This window comes from Tursiops truncatus, chromosome 3 (assembly GCF_011762595.2).
Source record: "Tursiops truncatus isolate mTurTru1 chromosome 3, mTurTru1.mat.Y, whole genome shotgun sequence".
Classification (NCBI taxonomy): Eukaryota; Metazoa; Chordata; class Mammalia; order Artiodactyla; family Delphinidae; genus Tursiops; species Tursiops truncatus.
The window spans coordinates 82,423,865-82,436,543 of NC_047036.1; the positions used below are offsets into that span (position 1 = coordinate 82,423,865).

Sequence of the window (12,679 nt, forward strand, 5' to 3'; positions counted from 1 at the left end):
AATTTTAAAAATAGACAAGTTAAATCTAAAAAGAAAAAACTAGAATGTCAATTCTTGATAATCTTTATAAGCTATATTCATTTTAGTTAAAATTCTAAATGTTTTGATCCAATTTACCAGATCTGTTTTTGATTTCTTAGTTATTTTTCATCACTCACATGTAACATATGTTAATGTTTATTGTTTGGGGTACATACAAAAAAGGCTAAAGGAACCTGAATGTGCTATAGTGAGGGGAAAAGAATATTACATCTCAAATTAATGTCCAATTTGATTTCTTTAAAGATATTGTACTGAGAATTTTGATAACCCAAGATGAATTAAATATAACCTTTCCAAGACACATTACTTTTGGTGTCAGATACTTCACAATAAACCATCTGTAACACATATCCTACTCATATAAATCCTATATATTCATCTGTCTTACATGGAAAATGTTATATGAAAGAATTTTAGACTATATTTCATAATGAATGGCTTATATTGAATTAAATACATCGATTGAGATAGCAGAAATCACTGGATTAATTAAATTACATTCACCGACTTCAAAAGTACACTGATTTTCCCTCTCCCAACCATCAAATGTATGTGTATACATAAACAGAGACAAATCATATTTCAAAATCTGTGACATTTAATAAGGTTAAACACTTAAAACAAACTAATACAAACATTTTGATATTTTAAAAATATATATATACATTTTACTAATTATTTATAATAAAGAAAATCTTGAAAAAAATAAAAGCCAAAATTTTACTTGTATTTTCTGTCACTTTACATAGCTAAACAATTATATACTGTTATTTCCATGTATAAGAGCTTTACATTTGTATTTCCTACAATTAAGAAAATCCAAATGTTAAATTTTAAGACATATATCCAATTATGTACAAAAATCACCATAGTCAACTTACAGATTCAAACTTACTTAAAAATCATTATAAACTGTGAAAAATACATATTATGAAAAATTATGTTCTAAAAGTAGCATAATACCAACTCATATAATCTAGGTAAATCCAAAAGTATAAACAATGTTTATAAATTACAGTAGTGTCTATACTGCCCTATCATAAGAGGAGGTATTCTTTGTAAATATGTATGTTATAAATAAAAGTCTGACTTCTTTCAAGTGCCAAAATTATTTTCACTTTAATCATTTTCATTTAAAGCTTTGTAAAAATGTTTATCATCTTTAAAATTGAGTATGCTGAATACAGTGAAACCCTTGGTAACTGAAAATCATTATGAATGCCAATTATTTAGTGACTTATTCATGGAACTATATCTATGAGTGGGGTGATTTTTTTTCTTTTCTCTAAATTAAGTGGCTTTAGACTACTATGTTTTATAATTATTGTTTCCTCTCTTTCGTTGTTTCACATCTCTAATAATGAGTTCCTGAGGATTTGCCATTATTTTACAGCTAGAAAATGTTTCAATTCCCTGCTTTCACGTATAGGATATAGAAAGCCTAAAATCTCCTTTTAGCCTTGGCTCGAAGAGGAATTTAAAATGTGTCCGTCTGGGTGGGAGGGAGACTGCTTCTGAATTGAGGTATCACGTGTTTGCTCCCCTGCCTACCTTGAACTGTCTCTTTGGTTGTTATGAATTTCCTGCTTCTCAAATACCTGGGTTTTTGACCACCCATCTGGCTTCAACCTCTGGTGTTTATATGTTCCTGGTTTAAGTAGGTCTGTCCCTCTGATTCCTGACCCACTGCTCCTGTAATTCTCTAATATTCAAGTGTGCTTGCTTGCCTAACTCTAATGCATTCCTTCTTGCATTTCAATTTATAAATGCTACTCATTTCTTGAATCATCACTGGCCACTAATTACCACCAAACATAATCTCCTAAACTCTGTGAAGTACTAATGCTTCTGATCCTGGTCTCCTATCAGGCCTTTACTCTGTTTGTTATTCTGATCACAGTGTATATAAAACACTACTTGTAAAAAGCTAACCTAGGAAAAAGCTGATAATGAATCTTATTAAATTAGTAGCCGTATTTTATGAAATTTCAAATGGGTATGAACTTCAGCACTTCTTTTAATCAGTAAAATTCTTGACCAGGTAGCAGTTATTTTTACTGATGTTCACTGATCTATCTCCTCCACATTCTGAGTAGACAAAGTTGGCCTAAGTCTGATCTGAAAAAATGGAATTATAATGTTATCATATATGTGAAATACTTAATCTTTAAATAAGTGGATCAGTTAAAGAGTAGAGTTCAATGTTTTAATCAAACAACAATAATACATGCCTACTATGAGCAAAGCACTACTGAAGTGCTATAAGGAATGTACTAGGTGATCAGTTTTTAAAATGAGAAAAGTTAAAGGTGATCAGTTTTGAAAATGAGAAAAGTTAAAGTACTGAGTATACAAACATTGATCAGTAGTTCATTAAGAAATCTTTTCAAAGAATATCAATAAAATGCATGTAAGCCATTTAAAAAAAAGCGATCTTTTCCTGTCTAATTGGCACTTTTCTTTACTGAAGCTGGCACATTCCTCTGGAAGACATGTAATTGAATAAAACTATCATAGAGTAATAAGAGGTAAGTGTTAAAAATCAGCAATATCAACAAATCACTTTCTGGAATTCTTGAGTTAAAGTGAAGATATGTGCATACAATGCTAATATTTCTGAATTCACTATGTACTGGGACACAAAGAAGGTAATTAACCAATATTCTAATAGTTCAGTAACTTTCTGTAATAAATCCAGGACAGATTAGTATATGTATATTTAAAATCAAATAATATTATTTAGATGGTTTTAAATTCATGGTCTTTCAATAACAGTTCTTGAAACTTCGAACATAAACTTGATGAATTTAAATTTTTACACCATAAATTTTCTAAAAAAGCCCAAACTATTGGCAATGATAATTAAGATAAGACAAGTTGTAAGAGGGATAGAAACATCACTTTGTTTTTAAAATGTAAACTTTTAACTAATCATTGGTTTTATGTTTCTAGTATAGTTTATTAGTTGGGGATTTCGTACCTAGATGTATCTCTGTGTGTATATGTGTGTGTGTGTGTGTGTGTGTGTGTGTGTTTTGAGGCTTCTGATGGGCCTTGAAGGCACAGGTCTGTTTCTTATATTAAAACAAAACCAAATTAAGAGTCCATACATATACAGAAAACACATTTAATTATAAAATATCAATTTTTAAAATATGATTATCCATATTGTATAGTTAATGCTGCAGTGACAATGTGTATTCTTACAGATGGAGGCCAATTTTCAATCTTCTTTTTTGCTGTTTTACCCATCATTCCCTGCTTTGCTGAGATCACATTCTAATGAAACCGTAGTCACAACTGAATTTTGATTTTGATATGGCACATCCGTGCCTAATGGTGGCGGTTTATACAAAAAGACTGCAAGCCCATTGAAGAAAATGGTGATAATTTTACAAGTAACACCTAAATATAGAAACAAATATTAATCATGCATTTGGGCCTTTAATTATTACAAAAATTAATTCTCATTGAAAAATTCTTCATGAGTAGAAACTCACTACTGAAAGAGAAGTATATAAGCAATTAGTTTTATGTTTTAAATTTTTAAAACTTTAGTGAGAAGGTTGATATTCTTCAATAGAACATCTGTCCATAATTCAATGAACTAGTCCTTATTTTCTTTCTAAACAATGAAAATGTACAATAATTCTTCTATTTTTGGTTACAATAATACATTCTTAACCAAGGAAAAATAGCTTACGACATCCTTGAACCTGAATAATAAGTTGCAACATTTTCATGTCCATGATGAAAAGTAATTCTAAAAATAAAAAAGGCTTTGGAGTTCTTAAAAGAAAGCCTCTATGGGAATATATAACATTCAATACTCTTCACAGGCTTCAATTTGTCTTCAAAGAACTCTGATTTTAAGCTCAGTTATTTGAAGAAAAACTAGTTCTGGTCACAGTACAAGCATCAAAGTGCCAGCCAAATAAATTAAATGACCTCACAATATGGTTTTTGCAGTAGCTAATTTGTGTTAATCATTAATATTTTACTCAAACTGGGTATTTGAAAAACAGGCATACTCACTGCGCTAAGCATTTCTAGATTTATAAGAAGAACAATTACATAGGTACTACAGTTACAATGTTCTTGGAATATTTAAAGGTATATATGTTTTGGGGAAAAAAATTCTCATATTCACTACAGAGTAGGTAAAGGAACAATTCATTATCTATATTTTTTGGTCAAAAAGTACAAACATAACCAATTAAATAAATTTTTAAGCATAAAAATACACTGAATAAAAAATGTTTTTTAACTGGTAAAAGTGATGGGAAGGGCTTCCCTGGTGGCGCAGTGGTTGAGAGTCCGCCTGCCGATGCAGGGGACACGGGTTCGTGCCCCAGTCCGGGAAGATCCCACATGCTGTGGAGCGGCTGGGCCCGTGAGCCATGGCCGCTGAGCCTGCGCATCCGGAGCCTGTGCTCCGCAACGGAGAGGCCACAACAGTGAGAGGCCCGTGTACCGCAAAAAAAAAAAAAAAAAAAAAAAAAGTGATGGGAAGATTAATTTTGCCTATTCTAGTCAATATTTATCTTCTCATTATTTTGCTAGATTTATATATTTATTTCTTCTGTGGATAATTTATTATTCTGTCATTATAAATTCAGACAGCATACTATGGATTTAAACACATGTAGGAGAAACAAGCTATCTTGATACATGTGTGAAAATAATCACACCACAACCACACATTATTTTAAATACACACATACACACACACACACAGTTGACTCTTGAATAACTCAGGGGTTAGGGGCACCGGCAACCCATACAGTCAAAAATCCTCATATAACTTTACAGACTGCCCTCTATTTGCGGTTCCACATGGCGGATTCAACCAACCTGAAGACTGTGCAGAACTGTAGTACATATTTATTGAAAAAAATCTGCTTATAAATTGACCTGAGCAGTTCAAACCCATGTTGTTCAAGGGTCAACTCTGTATGTGTGTGTATTTATACCTAGAATTTCTCTATTTTTAAATACTCTAATTTCTTAGGTTGTTTTTTTAAATTTTAAATTTTATCATACTCTTTCAAACTAGATGCATTGATCTATTTCCTTATTCTTAATTTTCATTGATTGCTTAACCAAGACTATGGAAGACAGACTACCAAAGGCAAAAAGGGTTAAACGTCATGGCTAACCTTGTAAACCATAAAAAGGTTTCTTACAACGTGCCTTAGAGCCAGAAAATACTTCCCTACCTCAGCTCTGTGTGCTTTCCAAAGCCCAGGTGCCTAAATGACAATCGTTTCAGTTTCTTAGAATTCTCTTTTAGCTTTTTGTTATACTTTCCAAAAAAAGTTTGAAAGAAGTTGTTAAAAGAAAATTATATGATATGTGATATGATGAAAGCTAAATGTTACTCTCTTCTATTTTAGACTGAGCCTTGCAGACTCCAGTTAAGACCTTTTATAATATGCTATGATAAATGATCTTGGCTTCAGGACCATAGGATAATCCAAAAGCATGGACTGAATATTTCAAAACCTAAGTAAGTAACAATAAGATTTTTTTTCTCTTGACATAATCCATTTACTCTAAAGATATCAAAAAGTCACCACTTACTTATGGCCACTAGCATATAGGCCATCTTGATGTTATTATAAATCCAGCAAGCTCCTTTAATTCCACATTCGTTGACATCCCAGAGAATACATGTGCTGTCTATTGTGATGCCAAATATAATAGGCCCAGGTATTGTGCCTAGAAGAATTACATGTGAAGATTATATATGTGATTATATATATATATATATACACATAAGTGAATATTATAGTTTATAATTACAATTTTATATATGATTATGTATATATTTTATATAAATATAGGTATTAATCTGCCCATATGCAAATCAATCCGTTCATGTACAAGTAATAGGAATATAAAGAAACGCAGATAAAACATTCTAAAATAATTATACATATTATATATTTCTAATCAATTCAAGAAATTATTTTAATAAACGTCTCTGTCATGTATTGGGTTAATATTTAGTTAAGTAAATATTCTAATTCACTGCTTTTCTAATTTAATAAATGTCTTTGAAATTAGCTATTATACTTTAAAAAAATAAAAATAAATTATTGATGCACAGAATAAGTCTCCTAAACTACAGCATATATATTATGCGTGTGTGTGCGGGTGTGTGTGCATGTGCATGTAAACTAATGTGGGTGTGTATATATATTTATATATATATATATACATACATTCGGTGACATAGATGTGCATGGGAATGTACATATGTACATGCACACAAACGTTCACACTAACATGCCTAGTTCACCATTAATTGTGCAACTATGGGCAAATCCCTGAATCTCTCAGGTCCTTAATTTACTCATCTAAAAAATTGAAAACTTGGTCTAGGGGATCTCTTAATATTTCCTGCTTTTGATTTTTATTTTTATAAATAATCTTAATATTATTCATAATATTATTCATTAATATTATTCATAATATTATTCATAAAATTATACACACATATAATTACGCGTAAGACATGTTTCTGCCTTATTATTCTTCCTACATCTGGAACCTTAAAAATTTTCTGGCATAAATTATTTCTTCCATCAATTCTTAACTAGATACAATATTCACAGCACAGTTTTTATTGAAACATATAAATTCATCATTTTTCAATGCTAATGTAACATAATTATGTCCTAAATGGAGTTAAATACAGAGAGGAAAAGGAATTACAATAGTTATAAATAAGATTTTATCATAATTTATGTTGGTGATGGGTTTTATATGAATAGAAAAAAAATTATGTCTTTTACTTGCTCTATTAGAAATGTGCTGATGATAATATGTTATATTTTAAATAAATATAATATACTCTTTAGGGTTATATTTGCTACAGAATTGGAAACAACAGTTAACCAATCAGGTAGGTGAAAAGTAAAGTCATTATTTTCCTATGTGATATATAAATAATACTACATCTTGAATAGTGAAAAACAGCTCTCTTCAATGACAATTGCAGAAACTAATTGCAGTTCCACTGCAGTTAAACTAATTGTTTTCTTGGCACATACTGTAAGTGAATAAATCAATAACAGTAATGAATAAAAATAACCAACAGTTACCAATGCATTAAGAAAAATGGCATACCTAATAATCGAAGCAACACACACTGTATTCCCAATGCTAGAGACCGCTGCTTTTGATCAACACACCTGGATATATTAAATGCATATAAGACAAAAAATGGTTGTATAGTATATTTACTCTTTGAGCAAATTCATTTTTGTAACAGCTTAGCATTTCTAGATTAAAGCAAATACTACACACATGAAATAAACAAATTATTTATAACAGCTTATATACAGTTCAACCTTTCTGGAATTATAAGAGAAGAAAAATGTTATCTCAACTAAAATACTGCAAATAATACCAAAAAGGAGTCAAATGAGTTTTAACAAATGTATTGAATATGTATGAATTTTAGCAAATGTAAAGAAGAAAGGACATTCATTAACAAGACTTCTATTTGACTATCCCATAAGTTACAAGTCATATGGCTTAAGTTGCAAGCAAATAATTCTTATTCTCTTATTAACTTTGAGATAGAAATCATACCTGTGAGTTACGGTTACAAATTTGAGGTAGTGTAAAACAATTTCTGATGCTCAATTTGATTCAACAATATTTCTTTAAGTAATAACTGTCAGAGATGAATGAGACATGATGTTGGCACACAAGAGAGTTAGATGGGAGATAGAAGAGATCAAGTAGTCTTTAAAAAAATATATATATGTAGGTAAAAAGTGACATAGATGTAATAGGTGTTATGTTAACAGACTACTTAATGTTTTTAGACAAAATCTCTGAAGCTTCTGTTTGTCAAAAAGTATGTGAAAAAGTAGTGAGTATCAAGGAACAAAAATTGAAGACGGAAAAACCTAGTTTGTTAGGAAAGATATCGAAAGGCTTATGAGCTTACGGAAGGGCAAATAGGAAATATTTTTACAAAGTGGTGTGGAAGGAAGAAGAGCCAATGAAAGCACAAAACACTGAAGAGCCAGGGGAGAGCCAGCATATTTTACTGTTTACAGGAAGGTTTAATATCACAGCGCCTACTGTATAAGACAGAATGCACATCATTCTGATTCTGACACATGTGGAATGCACTGCCATTTCCATCATACTCAAATGCAAATGATTATAACTCCAGCTTACAACCGAAGCCTCATGAAAGAAGCAGAGAAACTAGCATCGAGTACATGCCCAGTAGGCAATGTTAAGACACTTTCACAACCATGATCTTGTTAAAGCCTCAAACATCTTGGGTTCAATGAGGTAGCATTCCCAATGCCACAGAACTAATGATCTTGTAAGGGCTGAATTAGTATTGGAACCAACAGTCAATATAAACCCCAAATAAATCCCTAAGTCCATTTTTTTTCATTCAACATGTTGGCTTAGGGATGGCAAATTTCACAATATAACACATACCTTAGGATAGACACAGTTATAGGAGTACCAGCCATGAAGGTAAAAACAATTGCAGCAAAGAAAATGCCAAGGAATACAGGCAAGTTTTTACATTGACTCGAACACTTCCCAGCTTGAGCTTCAAAACTAAAACTTGATGGAGTAGGTGTTACTTCTGTTTTTCTTTCAATACATGAACAGTTATAATATACCTGGAAATATTAGACATAAACATACTAAAAGTGCTTATCTTCAAAACATATTTTATCATTGTAAATTATGTGAGTTTTAGACATGGCAAACACTTACACAGTCTTAATTCATACACATCAAATAGTGATAAGAAACAGTAATAACCCTTAAGAAATCAAGCAAGTGAAAACAAGGGGCCATAGTCACAAAGAATAATCTGTATTTGACTTTTGTGTCCATTATTTTAACTTGTAACCTGTTATTGATTCATGTCTTATAAAACAAATTGACAAGAATATAACAATTAGATGATCTCACACATTCTAGGCTGCTTTCAATAGATCACAATTGTTCAAACAGTTTTCCTAATTTTCTTCTTTTCCATTATTAGGACACAAAGAAAAGCATGCATAGTGACAATCTCACTATTTATGCTAGTTTGAAAGAACTAACACTCTAATTTTAACAATTGCCACAGTAAATTAACTAATACATTACAAGAGTTTGAGGGAAAAAAAACTACTTTCAACTAAACCTTTTTACTATAATTTTCTGAACTTTTTGAATTGTTTTACCAAAAGCAAACTGGATCCTTCTTAAGATGGCATATTTATGATAATCAAAAACTAGAAGTTATTATGTTATCCTGAAGGCTATTTTTATTAACATATTAACTATTTAATATATATATACACATATATATGCACATATATGTATACATATAAATTAATAATATGAAATGTTGGAAAGTAACATGTTTAAAAATCACAAGTATTACTTTTGCAGGAAAAGAGTTCAGGTATTTGAAAAGTTAGGCATAATCATTTTTAAAGGCTTTTTACATCTCAAGCCCACCCTTACTACAAATCTTTTTATATGTTTAAGGCCTCAATAAAGTCAGAGCAGAGCTAGAGAAGTCAAAGTGAAGTGGTGCTTTTACTGTCCCAAAGGCCAGAGACCACTGGTACTGATTCAGGAAAATCAAATATGCAGGTGACATTCCTAAAATGAAATATTACATACTCAGCAATCCGATATGTCAAATAATGAAATAAAGTAGCCTTTAAAATTTTTAAGGAAAACTGAAAACAGTATTTTGTATCTTAATGAAGCTTTACAACTCTCTTACATAAAAAAGTATATATTTGCCTATAATATAGCTAGCTGCTAGAACATCTGTTTTTGTAGTTCAGATCACTGGTAGGAAATATATTCTATTTCTGTGAAAAAATGTGCATAGATATTTATTACATTATTATCAATGCATTTTGCCTATCTGATATATTTCATAAAAAGATCCTGTGAAAAAATGAGTTGTTACATGGACTAGTTGAACATAAAAAAGCCAGGTCAAAAAGAAAATTTGGAAGTCAAAATAACTTGCTTTTCTGAAACAATCCCTAGAAGACAATTTATTGTTTAAAATGGTGATGATAATATTTGGTGACAAATATAAATATCGAATTAACCATGTCAAAATAACCAATACCATTTCAAGTGTGCTCTGGGTATTAGATTTTTTATTTATTTACTTATTTATTCATTTATTTTGGTTTCCTTGTGCAGGATGGTATTTGTGTCTATACATTTTGCTATGTGAGTAAAACCCTTCCATTAATTTAATTCCTTGTCATAATCTTCTCATTAGAGTTAGTCAATAGCACTTATTGATTGATGATATTTTATATACAGGAAAATGCTACCTACTTATCTGCCTCTCAAAGGAATAGTTTACCTTCACCTATGATATGTATTATGCTCACTTGTGGAATCTGATTCCTTATAACTGACACAAACACCTAATTTTCTCAACCTGTTTTGAAACTAAAGCAACCCCAGATGTCCACTGGTTTGAAGGCATGGTAATCTTTCATTAAATTTTCACAGGAACTTTATGGTAGTTATTTAGTTAGTTTTACTCCAAGGATTAAAACTGCACGTCAACCAAGTCTATTAAGTCTGCTATGATTCACCACATTTTTTCTGGCATATTTTTCAATGTTCTTAGACAACTATTTTAAGTCTATAAGCTAGGTAATATGAAAAAAAATGTATACTGTTTCTCACATTCTGGTTTACCCCTAGCAGAAAGATGAAATCCTACATCTCTGTTGAGATAAATGTTCGACGTATTTATTACACACAAAATCATTAAAGATATGTATACATATGTACAGACATATATTTATGTGCGTATATATGAACATATAAATGTGTATAACCACACACACACATACAGACATCTGTGTTAGTTCTAAAATAAATCTGAAGTACTGTTACAGATTATTTCAATTAATGATTTCTATTTATTTATGTAAAAATCTTTTCTTGCAATCTTAAAGTTATCTTTATATAGGAAAAGGAATGCCATTTCACTAATACATATTTCAAATATCCAAGATTGTGCTGTTTTGTCATATAATTCTTACATACCTTATTCATTGTAGTCTCTCATATCATATTATATATTTCCCTCAGGTCTTTTTAAAGTTATCACATTATCTATTAATGCATAACATTACCTATTATGTACTACTAGTAATGTGAATATTATTTCTTCCCAGGCTATTAAATTTAACGAAGATAAAATCTTTAGAGTGTAGATGTAATACAACAAAATTCTATTGGATTTTCTTAAACCATTTAATTGTATTAAAAAGAAATCATATTTACGTAAACTGATATGCATTCTTTTTTTTAATTTTATTTATTTTTTGGCTGTGTTGGGTCTTCATTGCTGCACGCAGGCTTTCTCTAGTTGCAGCGAGCGGGGGCTACTCTTCATTGCGGTGCACATGCTTCTCATTGCGGTGGCTTCTCATATGTGGAGCACGGGCCCTAGAGTGCGCAGGCTTCAGTATTTGCAGTGCGTGGGCTCAGTAGTTGTGGCATGCGGGCTCTAGAGCACATGGGCTTCAGTAGTTGTGACACACAGGCTTAGTTGCTCCGCGGCATGTGGGATCTTCCCGGACCACGGATAGAACCCGTGTCCCCTGCATTGGCAGGCGGATTCTTAACCACTGCACCACTAGGGAAGTCCTGATATGCATTCTAATCCACAGCTAAAAGTAAACTTGCATTTGAGAACAGATTAGTGATCTGTATATATTTTTAATGTGTCCATGGTGTATCAATTAAAAGCAACAAATATTTATGTGTTTTTATTATATACACTGTACTCAGTAAGAATAAGAGAAGTTCCCTGACTTCCAGCGACATAAAGTATAGTTGAGAAAAAATAAAACAATGTAAAAAGGTAAATAATATTTCACTTCTATAACAGAAGTGATGTTATAAAGATGTAATGTGAAGAACTGCTAAATTGATTTTTCAACAGTAATTGAATGTGAGGTATAAAGGAAGAAGAATCTTTTTCATATGGAGTGGTCAGGGGCCTTTTTTTTTTTTTAATTAAGGTAAGAACACAACAAATTTTAAGTGTACGATGCATCATTGTTCACACAGGTACAATGTTGTATAGCAGATCTCTCGAACTTACTCATTTTACTTGACTGAAACTTTATGCCTGGCTTCTGAATGGAGGAGGTGGGCCAGGAAGGAAAGACTAGGCACAGCATAACACCACTAGAGGGATAAGGAAGGGCATCAGAAATACACAAACATACTGCCTCATTGAGGTAAAGGAAGTAAGGTAAAGTAAGGTAAAGACACAAGTTACCTTTGGATGTCTTTTGGAAACAGAATTTGTACAACCTGCATAGCAGGGAGAAAAATATTGGATTCCATTTCCTCCACAGATAGGATAATAATATGATCGCAGGCAGTTACAATTGGCATTACAAGGAGCGATCAAGTTTCCCAGTTTTCCTGTCCTGTCAACAAGAAATAAAAGATGGGTAAATTATCTATGTTATAACTTTTAATGAACAGTTCAGAAGCATTGTTATATCTTGCCATTCAATCATTTATTCACTTACTCAACACTTCATTTAATTACTGAACAAATAAAACAAACAGAATGTCTGCC

At 31.4% G+C, this 12,679-nt stretch overlaps 1 protein-coding gene across 1 annotated transcript in view; it reads right to left on the reverse strand.

Annotated features, from left to right (window-relative positions):
- Positions 1–1,539: 1,539 nt before the first annotated feature.
- The window catches only part of SLCO4C1 (solute carrier organic anion transporter family member 4C1), a 61,888-nt gene continuing 50,748 nt past the window's right edge, over positions 1,540–12,679 (reverse strand). The window contains exons 9-13 of the mRNA XM_019940755.3: positions 12,371–12,524; positions 8,521–8,711; positions 7,177–7,241; positions 5,626–5,763; positions 1,540–3,447 (exon numbers count right to left, since the gene is read on the reverse strand). Of these exons, the coding sequence (XP_019796314.1) occupies positions 3,287–3,447; positions 5,626–5,763; positions 7,177–7,241; positions 8,521–8,711; positions 12,371–12,524 (709 nt within the window). The 3' untranslated portion in view covers positions 1,540–3,286. The remainder of the gene's footprint in view (positions 3,448–5,625; positions 5,764–7,176; positions 7,242–8,520; positions 8,712–12,370; positions 12,525–12,679) is intronic.